Below are 13,776 nucleotides of genomic sequence, written 5' to 3' on the forward strand. Positions count from 1 at the left end.
GTCCCTGGTTCGATCCCAGCTCGCGCAGTTAGGACTTTGTGGTGGACAAACACCGTGCTCGTGGATTTTCTTGGGGTTCTCACGTTTCCTCCCACTTTCTTCATTTCATTCATTTCCCATCATCACCGTCTCCCTTAGCCTAACCGGCATAAGCGTGGGACGTAAAACTAATGATTTCATAACATTTTTTGTAGTTCTTACCATCAAGGCTGAGAACTGCACGGTCCAATTTTTTAGCCAAAGTAGAAGCCCAACCGGAATAGTGATGTCAACCGGCCCGGCTCGGTTCAACTGAGCGTACAGCTTGAGCTGGCTTGGTTGGGATTACCCATCGACTGGGCTCAATTGAGCCAATGGCTTGAACCGGCTCCGTAAAGACGACTTATCGACTCGGCTCGATTGGAGCCAATGGCTCGAACCAGCTCCGTTGAAACGAGTCCATAGGCTGGGTTCGAGTCAGCTTAACTGAGCCAATGGCTCGAACCGGCTCGGTTGGGGTAAGCAATCAGCTCGGTTCGGTTCGGCTCATGTGAGCCATCGGCTCGAACTGGCTCGGTTGGATGAGCTGTTGGCTTGGCTCACTTCTCGGTTCGGCTCGATAAGTGAATGAGCTGCGAGCGAGCCGCTTGAGTCGTTCATAACCCTAAACCCCGGGTCGAGCAGTTTTAAACATTTTTGGCTGGAACCCCATAACTTCTAACAATTTTTGGCTCGAGCCCGAATACTTGCTCCTCCTGAACTCAAACCAAGAACCTCGTGACCGATGTCCTTGCCTCCTGAAGATTTCTTGACTACCGAGATCGACAGTCAATTAATTTTTAGTATTCCGATACAAACCGCCTATATTCCATGTTTATACAGGTACACGGTGTTATAATAATAATTAGTTATAGTAGTAGTAGTAGTATCATTGATAATTATATTGTCTATGTAGGATACTTGAAGATGGTAGTACTTGGAACTACACAAAGGATTTAGCTCGAATTGGCTCGACTCGACTGGAAACTCGATCCGAATTCGAGTCGAGTTGGGGGAAATTTTTCGAGCCGAGATCTCGAGTCGAACTCAAATATGTCTGCTTCGAGTCGAGTCGAGTTTTAAAGAAAACTCGCTCGAACTCGCTCGTGCTCATTCCCATTGTATGCATGACGGGCATATAGAGTTCTTTCGAGGGGGATAGAACCATAAACATAATATATTTAAACAATACTTAGTTTCACGACTTTCTTCCCAGGGGGGGAAAGGGATGGTAGGTATCCAGCATTTCTTATAAGTACCTTATTTGAAATATGTAAAACAGTAACCAGTGGACAATACAATATACACACATCTTCTTATCTTCAGTTTTAATTGCTGATTTCAATTGCAATTAACAATTACAATTAACAATTACAAGTTTCAATTGTCAATTGCAATTAACAATTGAATATTTCAATTGCACCCTTTGCAATTGACAATTAACAATTAAAAGTTTCAATTGCCTGGTGACCAATTAACAATTAACAATTGACGAAAATTTAATTGCAAATTTTAAGATTGAATTCAATTGCAATTGAAATTAATTGTCAATTACAAATTGAAATCAATTGCAATTGAAATCAATTGCAATTGATTTTCAGAGCAATTACTTTCAATTGATTGATCAATTGCAATTGATTTCAATTGATTTTGCCCAACACTGATTCATTACTCATCATCACCGTCTAATTTAACCTAACCGTCAGAATCGTGGGACGTAGAACTCAAAGATTTCATATCATTTTCATTTTCATATTTGTCTCGAGACGCCAGTATCGACTTTGGGTATCATGGGAGGCGAGGTGGTTCAGTGGTAGAACATTCATCTCTGGTGTGTGTGTGTGGTCCCTGGTTCGATCCGAGCTCGCGATAAGTTAGCTTTTCGGTGGACAAACACTATGTGTGTGCATTTTCTTGGGGTTATCCCGTTTCTTCTCACTTTCTTCATTTCACGATTTCCTGCATTTCTCATCATCACCGTCACGTTTAACCTACACGGCCTAACTGTGGGACGTAAAACTGAAAGATTCCATTTGGAATATCATGGGCTTTTGTATGAGTATGATCCATCAATGTGTATGTATCATTTGACAACGCGCTGCTCATTGTTGGTAAAGATGTGTGAATGCCGTAAAAGACTATTTGAAGGATATTAGGTGTTCGCTACGTACGTATTCTCTTACTTTTTTGTGTTTTGTGTTTCTTTGTCTTAAAACTCGGACAATAATTCCGTTATCTTCCGATTACTCCCTCTGTTTGCTACTATTATACAGGCCCGTAGCCAGTTCAAAAATGTAGGGAGGGAGCGATCCAATCATATTAAAGTTCATTTGCAAGCCTACCGTGAAAATTTTTGCGAGTCATAGTTAAAATTTAGGGGGCCCGGCCCGCATGCTCCCCCATAGATACGATTCTGCTATTATATAAAAAAGGATCTTGAGAACGGATGGTAACAACACTTCTGAATGGACTGAATTGATATTGATAGTATCTAACGGGAAGTTTTTCTGTCTGTGGCGATGAACCTATACGTTTCTTAATCCATAGATTTAGCTGTACTCCCAACAAGGATGCAATGCAATAAGATATATCCTGATACTGTCCAAGCTCCAAAGATTACGACTAGGAATTAGATTTCTGGGCTTTCGGCATCTAAGACCATGTTAACTCGTCAAGTATGAGGGATGACTTCTCTCAGCAATCATAATGTGGTGTCTGGCTCGACAATTATTAATGTATCCACCACAATAATATACGAGGAAAGGGAAGGAAGGAATCGGCCTGGGACCTATATGTTAGCTACCATCCTGGCATTTACCTTGTGTAAATGAGGAAAACTCAAGAAACCTCACTCATGATGGTTGGTCCGAAAAATCTAGTATGCTTTTCGACCGAGTGTCTTTAACGGGAATCGAACCCGGAACCGCTCACACCTATAAAAATCCCAATATCTTCAGTATTTGTACTGTATTTATAATTATGAATATCCCTAACAACATTTTCTATAATTTTTCGAAATATTAAAAAAATGCTATAGCGTTTTCTTAGGAAGGGGGAATATACCCCTCACTATAATCTCATAAAGATACATTATACAGTATTCCATGATTCACAGTGTCTAAAGATGAATTATATTTTGTGCTGCAAACTGTCTTTGTCAAAGAGTTGAAACCGTTGGGCTTCCCGGCTTCATACCTCGATGAGAAGCTGTAGTTCAAAAAAAAAAAAAAAAAAAGACCAATCTCTCACCAACTGTAATGGAGACACTTCAACTATGCCTTCAAACGTTTCATGTCATATCCTATTTCGTTTGGCTCAAAGAATTCTTTGAATCTCTAGCATCTAATATTACAGACTAGAAAAGACAAGGGTGACTTCGAGAAGTTACAGTGAAACAAGAATATGAAAGGCCTGTAATGTTATAGGCCTAAACAACCGTTTTTAAATTATTCATAGAAAACCGACCCATCGTAAATTTCATACTCACAAGAACACACACTGTGCACAATATCTCCCCTCTGAAAAGATTCGAGTTAACACTTATTGATACAAAATAAAAACCACACATTTCTTTATACACTTAGGGTCAGAATCGGTTCTTCCAGGAATAGTTTGTTCGATTCCCGGCGGGAGCTCATGTGGTTCGGATTCCACGTTAAGCAGTAGGTCCACGTCTCATATAGCCTCGCTGCTGAAAGGGACGCTAAACTAAAATCACCTCAACTCCAGGAATAGTTTGAGAGGACACAGATACAATGAAAGAAAAAAAATGAAATCTTTGAGTTTTACGTCCCACGGTTATGCCGGTTAGGGTAAAGGAGACGGTGATGATGAGTAATGAATGAAATGGTGGAATGAAGAAAGTGGGAGGAAACGGGAGAACCCCGAGAAAACCCACGCACACGGTGTTTGTCCACCACAAAGTTCACTTGGCGGGGGCTGGGATCGGACCCGGGACCCCAAGCACCAGAGGTGATCGCTCTACCACTGAGCCACCGCGGCCCCAGATACAATGAAAGAATTGCATGCTTTCATTGAAACGAGCGTATATACGGAAACGTTATGTTTATTACGAAAATCTGTACACAGTATACGTTATCGATATACTACCTAGGTACATACATACTTCCTTTTTTCCCGCTTAGATGTTACACTATGCCGTTACAGGATGTCTGACATCTAACAGTCTTCCGTATACGTATGTTACATACGCCAGCTATATGTTACATACGTCCATCTGTATGTGAGATTCTTACTGCTTATATACAGTTCTTTCTGTCATACGGAAAGTACGTATAGATGGAACACTCATACAGAAAATATTATAAAACATACGTTTTTAGTTATGTTTTGTACAGGATGTTACATAGGATTGTACGTTAAGTTCTAAAACTACAGGATCTACGCACCTAACCTACTTTTTACGTACACCACATATGTCTTTTCTCAGTGTATCTTAATTTAATGAAGGTCTGCGTAAGGCTTCTTTCACCCTTCCAAAATAAGCCCGTTGTTTGGGATTAAAATCCGTGAACAATACGGGGCTAAAAGGGGATAAGATCCGCCTCATATTTTAAATTCGCAAAGATACATACAAAACAACTTTCCAGCATAAAATATGTAAAACTTGTTCGATTTTGACAGAACACTGTATTGTTTAGGCCATCTCGATTACTGAAATTGATTAAAGTTAAAATAAGCAGATAGGCGGCTAAAAAGTAGTTCACTTCACTTCAAAGTTTCGTTATTTAATATCACAAGGAAATAATTTTCTTTTCTTCGGTAACTTTTGCCAAAAATTATTCAATTTGGATCCAATGTGGAGTACATTTCTTTGGGACTCTCGAATTACTCCCACCAAATGAAATTAAAATAGTCAAGAATTAGGGGAAATAAACAAAAAATACTATAAACACATTTAGTTATATGGAATACACTATAAATACCGGAAATATTTCAGTAGGTTAGGTTAAGCAGAATTCAATTCCAACAATTATTCTAAAAAGTACTTAATTCCGAAATTATACAATGTCAAATATTTCAGAAAAGAACAAAACTGGATATAATTTCCCGGTCCATTCGCGCCAGTACACCAGTGGCGAAGACACATTACATAGAGATGTTAATAACAAATTGCCCTAAATAATTGCATAAATTCAATACTAATAATAACTAAGAAACTTTTGTTATTGGCGAAGATATGGACGCATAAAAAACAAAGATGGTCACACACAATAAAGGAAACCAAACGAGTCAATTGCGTGCTGCGATTTTCAATTTACTTTAACCAGCCTAAATTGGTCATATACACATACAATTGGCAGTAAGAAATACACTACTCTTATGAACTCGCAGATTTTATTAGCAATGTCCCATAAATTCAATACATAAAACGTTTTAAGTCATTACCAAGGGCGCCGATTTCTCTGTAAATTTGGGGGGCCCATTCAGATGCAGAAGGCATATATATGAAGATTTTAAGACAGATTGCACCCAAATTATGCCAAATATTGTATATTCATAAATACAATAAGGGCTCCCACATGAACTTTGGGGGGGGGGCCCCCTTGGTCATTACGGTTTTCTGTGCATACCGTTAGGAACGTTTGGTACGATATAGTACTAGTCAAAAAGTAGTTTACAATATAATTTTAACACGTAAAACCACAACCTTACATAGAGACATCGTGGCTCAGTGGTAGATCGCCTATCTATGATGCAAAGGGTCCGTGTGTTGATCCCAGGCAATGTATATGCTGGACAACAGTATCCGTGGGTTTTTCCGGAATCCTCTCGTTTTGTTCCATATTCTCATTCCATTAATCATTTCGAGATCATTACTTGCATTACCGTCTCCCTTAGCTTACTGGACTATAGTAAATTCAATTAATGTCGTTCTTTTTCATCATCAATCAATAATAGTGTTTCATTTTCGAGTTAATATTTTACGAGGATTGTCCAATAAATAGGAAATGTTTTGAAATTTAAAAAACCAACAGAATGAACAAGCCAAATTATTTTATATACATTTGAAAGGTACCCTCTTAAGCAATTTTTCCATATAATCCCCATGCAAATTAAGGCACCTATCATACCGTGGCATAAGTTTTTCACTACCGTCGCAGTAGAAATCTATCGCCTGCAATTTCAACCACTGGCTTACACCGGCATGCAATTCGGCGTCAGTATCAAAGCACTGTGTAGCTAGCCATGTCTTAATCGCTGGGAAGAGGCAGTAGTCTCTCTGCGCCAAATCCGGGCTGAATGCTGGATAATCGAACACCTTCCATCCAAAATTATGCAAGAGCTCTCGGGTACGCTTGGCCGTTTTTAAAGTCACTGCACCATTGCCTCAGTAGACCTACACCCATTATACCATGTTCGTACACTTCACACTTTTGGCAATGGATTTTAATTGGCTAACAAAAACCCAATCACACAGAACGCACCTCACAAGAGACGAGATTTACTATTGCAGCGCACATTGTAACACATCACAGAAAGTACAGTAAGAGTGTCACAGTGTTCACGCTACCACAGGCGGATGCGTATTGTGTGTGGTAACGTTCTGACACCTAGATGGCGACCCTAGTTTCGCCTACTGCCGCTATAGGCCAAAATGTCTCTAATTTTGGGACAGCCCTCGTAAGTAATAAGCAATATAACTAGGGATTAAGTTGAAGGTTAGATCGTTGTGACATTTTTATTTCCAAAACCATTATTCATAGATGCGTACTGAGAAGTAAAGCAAAGATACCAATTGCTTCTTACTCTTAAGTAAATACAGAATGATTAGTTTCTCTCTCTCTCTCTCTCTCTCTCTTTTTTTTTTTTTTGGTAAAAATGTAGAAGTGACCCTATGAAAGCATTCTGTATTTTCTTGTAAGAAATAAAAACTACAGAGTTACAGAGCTTAAGCCTTAATACAACGGAAAACCAGATCTTGACTTAGTGTAGTTCTGTGGGAAATGAGAAAGCATATAGAACTTAGTAAAGATAATTAACTGGAGTGTTCTTACGGCTTTAGTAAAGTGGACTTAACAATATCCTAAGAGTAGAGGCAACTCAAAATAAACTATTAAGAAATGAGGATTAATAATCTTTGAAAAACCTCAGAAAGTTTATGAAATAAAAACGCTTCTTGTAAAGAAAGTGCTCCAATTAATAAGAAGGTTATTCTAACAAAAGAAGCCCTCCACTCGGGAGTTACAAAGAAAATCATCCTCGCTTGTTAATCGTTAAATGGCTCCATACAAAATTAGTCTGCATAATTAAAGTGAACTACAAAATCTCTAAAGTTTCACCCTATTCACTTAAAAATAGTTTTACGTTGCAAAGTTTCTCAAAGTGTGGCAGGTGGCTTTACCACTACTACGTGAAAGTAGAAAGATTACTTACAACAAATATTTACAAAGGGCGTTCAATATGATTTGCACTATTAGTTGCAATATGATGAAATTTTAGATGAACATATTTTGATCATTTGGCTTCAAAATTGCAATAATCGTTGTTTCTCATTGTACACAAGTACATCACAATGGACAGTAAAGTATATATCAATACCTGACAGCGGTCGGTAATGGAATTCCTGTTCAAAACCGTTGATGAATTAGTTACATCAAGTCAATAGGAAGTTGGTTCCAGTTTATGGGGATCACACATTGGTCCTCGCTAGTATCTAACCTTGGTTGCAGCGGTTTAAAGAATCCACACATTCCAAATGAGGCCAGAAAAGTATGGCCTCCTTTTTCTGGGATCAGTGCAGTGTCATTTTCATAGACTTCTTGGCACATGGCTCCACACTTTACAAGAAGAATTATTGTTTGTCACTGGATAAGGTACGACGTATTCTTTAGACAAAGAGACCGGAGGTGCAAGGTAAAGTCATCAAACTCAATTATGACAATGCCAAGCCTCACGTAGCCATGATAACACAGCAGACAATCATGACAATTGGATTAGAAGTCGTCCTCCAGCCTTCCTATAGTCCGGACTTGGCTTCTTCAGATGTCTTTCTGTTTGGTTATCTAAAGGCCTATCTGTGAGAAAAAGATTCGACAATGACAAGACCCTTATTTCTTTATGTGAAACAATGGTGTACAAATCAGTCACCTGAATATATATATATATCTATTATATAAAAGAGAACGCACAAATCCTTTGTTAGCTCATCACGCTAATACGGCTGAACCAATTTCTTTCATTTTTGGGGGGTTATTAGGATTTGGACCCTAGATGGTTTTTATCATATCACTTTAATTTTTAATTACCAGTGTCTTGAGATAATTGACCATTCAAGTGTCCATAACGTACAAATCCTTTGTTAGTTCATCATAGGTATAAAAATAAACGTATTTATATGCAACCCGCATGACCGTGTCACTCGGCGGGTTAACATAAATGACAGGCGATATAATGTTAACATTTACTGGAATCTACTATGGTTTTTATCATATCACTTGAAAGCGAAAAAGTAAAAATTATCTAAGTAACAAAGTTTATTGCGTTCCGGGGTGACCGCAGCGAAGCGGGGTGAACGCTGCTAGTATATATATATATATATATATATATATATATATATTTACCAAAGTACATTCCAAGCATGGAAAGGACGTTGGACGATATGCGTCTCAGCAGATGGAGGCTACAATGACGGACATGGTCTTTTAGTCAAAGCATCAAACTATGTTCACCTAAAATTTCATCATCATATTGGAACTAATAACAATATTATAATCATATGTGCAAAACATATTATTAAACGCTCCTCGCGTAAAGTCTCTAATATATAAAGGTAACCAAGAAAGTCCTGTTACTTTTTGTGGAGGTCAGTGTTCAATTGACCCTCACACTGTGAGTTGAATGCAAATGAAGATAAGGCGAAAATCAGTTGTTGGTATAGGTATATTCAACATACTATCTGGCTGTGACAGTTCAGTTACACCGTGAACTTGCATACGGACAGATTGATATGGGAATTCCACAGAGCGTCATAAGGACGTGCATGATGTAGAGTTCAAACGACGCTGCAGCGAAGTGGAAGATATGCCAGGCCTTCGGTGAGAGTGTCGTGACTACACGGACAGTACAGCGGTTGTTTAACAAGTTTAAGGACGGTGACGAAATACTCGAAGACGCACCACGTGCCGAAACACCAACACGTACTAAATGAAGATCTTCAGGCAGAAATGAAGATCTTCAGGCAGCAATTAAGAAAACAGTAGTCAGACATGTGAGGAACTGGAACTACAATTCAGTGTGAGTGGTGAAACTATTCAACAGCACCATCATCAACTTGGGAAGCACTACAAGTTGGGTCGATGGGTCCCACATGATTTGACTCCGTGCCAGAAGGTAACGCGAGCAGATACCTATGTTTCTTTGCTGTCTCGTTTGAGGAAGGAGCCATTTCTGGATAGGGTGTTGACATGTGATGAGAAGTGGGTCCTGTACGAAGCTCCATGGCACCGTCATCATTGGTTAGCATCCCTTGAACCGGTTCCCAAACAGCCGAAACCAGCACTGCATCAAAAGAAGGTTTTTTCTGTGTGTTTGGTGGACCGCCTGCTACGATGACCCGGGACACCATTCTACCCTTCGATGATAATCACTATTGCATCCACCATACTTCCCGGACATTGCATCGTCCGTTTATCACCTGTTCCATTCCTTGGACTATCACCTTAGAGGACGCCAGTTCAAATCCGTAGTAGATGTGCAAAATGCACTTGATACCTTCTTCGCTTCAGAGTCCATCAAGTTCTAGCACGATAGAATCCATGGCCTCCCAGAACGTTGACAGAAGACCGTCGATGCTGATGGGGAATATTTTTGATCTTCCAGGTGCGTCTTAGGTGACATATCGATGTTCGGTGAAAAAGTGACAGAACTTTCTTGGTTACCTTTATAATTAATGTAAAAGGACGAAGCCCGAGGAGGAATCAGGATAACTTATTAATGCAAACGAACAAATCCCAAGCAGGAATCGTGCTAACTTTTTAATACAAAGGACGAAACACAAGGAGGACACGGGGTATCTTAGTAATGCAAACAGTCGAAGCCCGGGTCTAGCTTGGTAATATTGTAGCAATTTTACCAAACAATACCAATAAATGTTGTATTAATTTTGAAACAGAGTGTTTAAAGATTTATTTCACAAGCATTTTTCATGTTTACCTTTTTCTTTTTAAAAATGCACTGCCGTTAGGAAATTGGAAGTCCATATATATGTCCAGGAGAGAAAGTGTTAAAGCGCACTAGTTTACAATGTTTATACCTAGATAATAACATTTGTTACTTTTTTTTTCTTGCAGGATGAAGCCCAGGATTTGCGAACGAACGGAGAAACAGATTTTGATACGAGGAGAGAGAACTTCCTCAGGAATTTTGAATCTTTGGGTAAGTAAAGATTAATATTACCTTCCATTAAACGGCAACTATTGTACGTATATTCTTTATTCTTGAGGTTTTTATGTTATCTATATTTCTGTTATCCTTTTCATTGTCCATGTTTCATATACTATATTGTATATACTAACGAAACTATTACCACGAAATACACTTCTTTCATTTTTCACGATAAGAATGAAAACTGAAAATTCAAAGAAAATATATAGTAATCTTTTTTTCACACTCAGCAAGAACTACTTAACATCAACGTTGCATAATAGGCCAACTTCCTATAAGTCATTATTTTTATGCTATATTTCACGTTCCCAATACTTGCTTACACCACTTCGTTCCTATTCGATGCTGGATCCTACTCTTTTCAAATAAATTTCAGTGGCGTAACGTCAAGCATCAAAGAGGACAGGCTGAAGACTAAGTAACACAGTATGCATTGTTGTGTAGTGAAATTTTGTTTTTATCATTGACCTCGTATAGACAACTAAACAAAAAATTATATCGAAAATTGGTGTCTATATTTCATTAATTCTTGAGATTAACACGTATATATGTACTACGAAAGGAGATTTAGTGTAAAGATTATGTACTATACAACAGTTATTTTTACAAGAGGAAAATCGAAAAGGTTAAGAACCAATTTTAATTCATAATCGAACGAGGAATGTGTCCATTATGATAAAGCAAAGAAAGTTATACGAAAATTAACCAGCTAGACCATGTTAACTAGGTAGGATGAATATGAACTCAGGCTTCCTTAGAACGTTTTGCCAATACTTGAAATGCAGTTACAAAATAATACTCATCTGTGCTTTAATATACATTCATAAACAATTGAATTAGAAACATCTGACTAGTACCATGTAGTACCCTTTCTTGCCTTACTAACGGCGGCAATACAGCATGATATGAACTCCATAAGACATCCAAAATGATAGGGAGTCATACTGACCCATAAGAGTTGCCAGCCTCCCATAATTCACTAAGAATGGTTGGAGCCGGGCTCAAAGTAAGTACATCCCTCTCGACAACATATCAGAGATTGAAATGCTTAATGCTTAATGAGATTGAAATCGGTGTTCCTTAATGGCCAGACAAGCATCTTCACATCCGTAGAGTGCTCATCAAATCACTTAGCCGCAATTCGGTAGCGACAGGCTAGAGTAATATTGTCTTGCTCTAGGTACAGATCATATGCAGTGTGCTGAAGGCGAGCAAAGAGGTGAACTAGATCAGCCAGCACGTTCCTGTAACGTTTCCTGGTAATGGAGGTTGTCAGATGTACCATGGATCCCATTTTATCCCACATGAACAGTCCCCATACGAGGATACCACCACTACAGGCCTCAGTTGTATGCTGCAGCCAAGAAGTATCGAATGTCTCATGAAGTTGATGACACATAACGCCATCGGCGTGTACGAACTGAATCTCGGCTCATCTTGCCAAGCGACCTGTTTTGATACATCAAGTGTTCAGTTGCGGTATTCTTTTGTGGATGTCAGCCATTGTGCCTTGTGGATGTTAAATAGAAGTACCATCGTGCATCGCATACCTCTTTATTTCATGGCGAGATGGTTTGGATGGTATGACTGCTTACACGTCGTTGTTTTCCAACATTGAATTGACGAGTGATTTGTTGCACTGTGGCTCGTCCATTCGCTCTTACCATCCGAGATATCCGACAACGACTCCTATCATCAACGCGTCGGGCACCACGACAGTTGATCCTGGCGGTGGTGGTTTTGCCCGAATCCACGTACTCAAGATATATTCTTAATACGATGGCCTTGAAAAATCCAGTTCCTACACGACTTCAGAGACAAAATGATCTGTGCGTCTGGCCTAGAAAATTTGCTCGCGTAAGGACTCGTATCTCACCCATTATGTTACCAGTTGTTGGTCTCATAGCTCGTACGGAGGCCTGATGTCGTCACTGTAACATGTCACGTCCTTCTATAACCTTCGCCGGACCGAGCAGAGTGCCATTTCTCCAAATCTGTAGTTGTATCTAATTCAATTGCTTATTACTGTATTAAATATAGCCCCTGGTGAGTCTGAAACCCATTTTACAACTCTGTCATGTTGGTTGCATATAAACCTGAAATATACAGTACTTTCTTACAGAATACACTCATACGTGTATACTATACATCTTGTAAATACTAAATCCTGTTTTACACTTTAATAATGTTAGTTATATACATCAACTGAATTAAACTTTCTCACCGGATATGCTTTAGTAATTATAAAATGCGACACTGAAATACTGGTTTGTAAATAATTAAGTCAATATTCCGTATAAAATATATACTATATCTTCAATTCGAATCCTACATTTAACACTGAAATAACGATTGGGTTTACACAATAACTGAAATATATTATCTAACATACGTAATACGTCCTTGTGATTTCAGTAATCAAACGTTGTTTCAATCCGTGAGATGTAACATTTCGCTTTAACTAACAACACTAAAAGTGTCTGAAAACATACACTCGGTGAACAGTACAATCCCCAAAATGGTATTTTCACACAACTTTAAAAAGACTTCTAAATGCTTAACTGTTGTTCTGTTTTATCGTGAAGTGTGGTGATTCGTCATTTTCATGTTCTGTCATTTTAGATAAATATTTACTGCTCACGGTACACATTATGTTACCTTAGAACATTTGTGTTCATTACTGAGAGTGTGAGATTTCGTCCTAGTTTACAGTTTTGCTTTATGTGTTGACCTTTCTTCTTCATGCACTTTGGTAACATAGTCTTTGTGATTCGTGAATCTCTTTAAGGATAGAAACAAATATTGATGTATTGCAGAGGAACGGGTCGCCTGAAACGGATGAATGAATGGATTATAATGTTGTGCCCTTTTCAGCAACGAGGTGGACTTACAGCTTAATGAGGCGTGGACGAAAAATTTTCACGCTCGACTCTAGCCATAGGAACTAATTCACATTTCTGATTGATTGGAGTTATCTGTTGGCCCGCCAGTACACGTATTAATCGACGTTGCACTGTCCGAGTGTGACGTAATGCCACGTGGTATTATTATGAGGGCAAAGGTTGAATAAAACGAGCCCTGCACGGTTCTAACTCCATTCGCTCCCTGACGCTCGCTCAGCTATGTTTCGTAATGTTAGTAAATCTCTTCTTTATGAATAAAGTTGTGTGTGCAAAGTAGACTAATTACCACATGACATTATAACTTCAATGTAAATTTAACTACATCCCAAAGAAGGCAAGGAAGTGTACGCCTACCTTCCTCCTTCTTGGTGCCTCCAGTACCTCCCCCTCCCTAACTCTCCACTACCCCTACAACCCCTTACTTTGGGAAGACCCCTACTTCTTACTC

The 13,776-nt window shown here is 38.9% G+C and overlaps 1 protein-coding gene across 2 annotated transcripts in view; it reads left to right on the plus strand.

Annotated features, from left to right (window-relative positions):
• The window catches only part of LOC145671373 (uncharacterized), a 292,592-nt gene that overhangs the window by 187,473 nt on the left and 91,343 nt on the right, over nt 1-13,776 (plus strand). For both annotated transcript variants that reach the window (XM_081740446.1, XM_081740447.1), the window contains exon 2: nt 10,332-10,416. In XM_081740446.1, the coding sequence (XP_081596572.1) occupies nt 10,332-10,416 (85 nt within the window). The remainder of the gene's footprint in view (nt 1-10,331; nt 10,417-13,776) is intronic.

The sequence above is a fragment of the Thermobia domestica genome, chromosome 15 (assembly GCF_964235325.1).
Source record: "Thermobia domestica chromosome 15, izTheDome1.hap1.1, whole genome shotgun sequence".
In the NCBI taxonomy this organism is placed as follows: Eukaryota; Metazoa; Arthropoda; class Insecta; order Zygentoma; family Lepismatidae; genus Thermobia; species Thermobia domestica.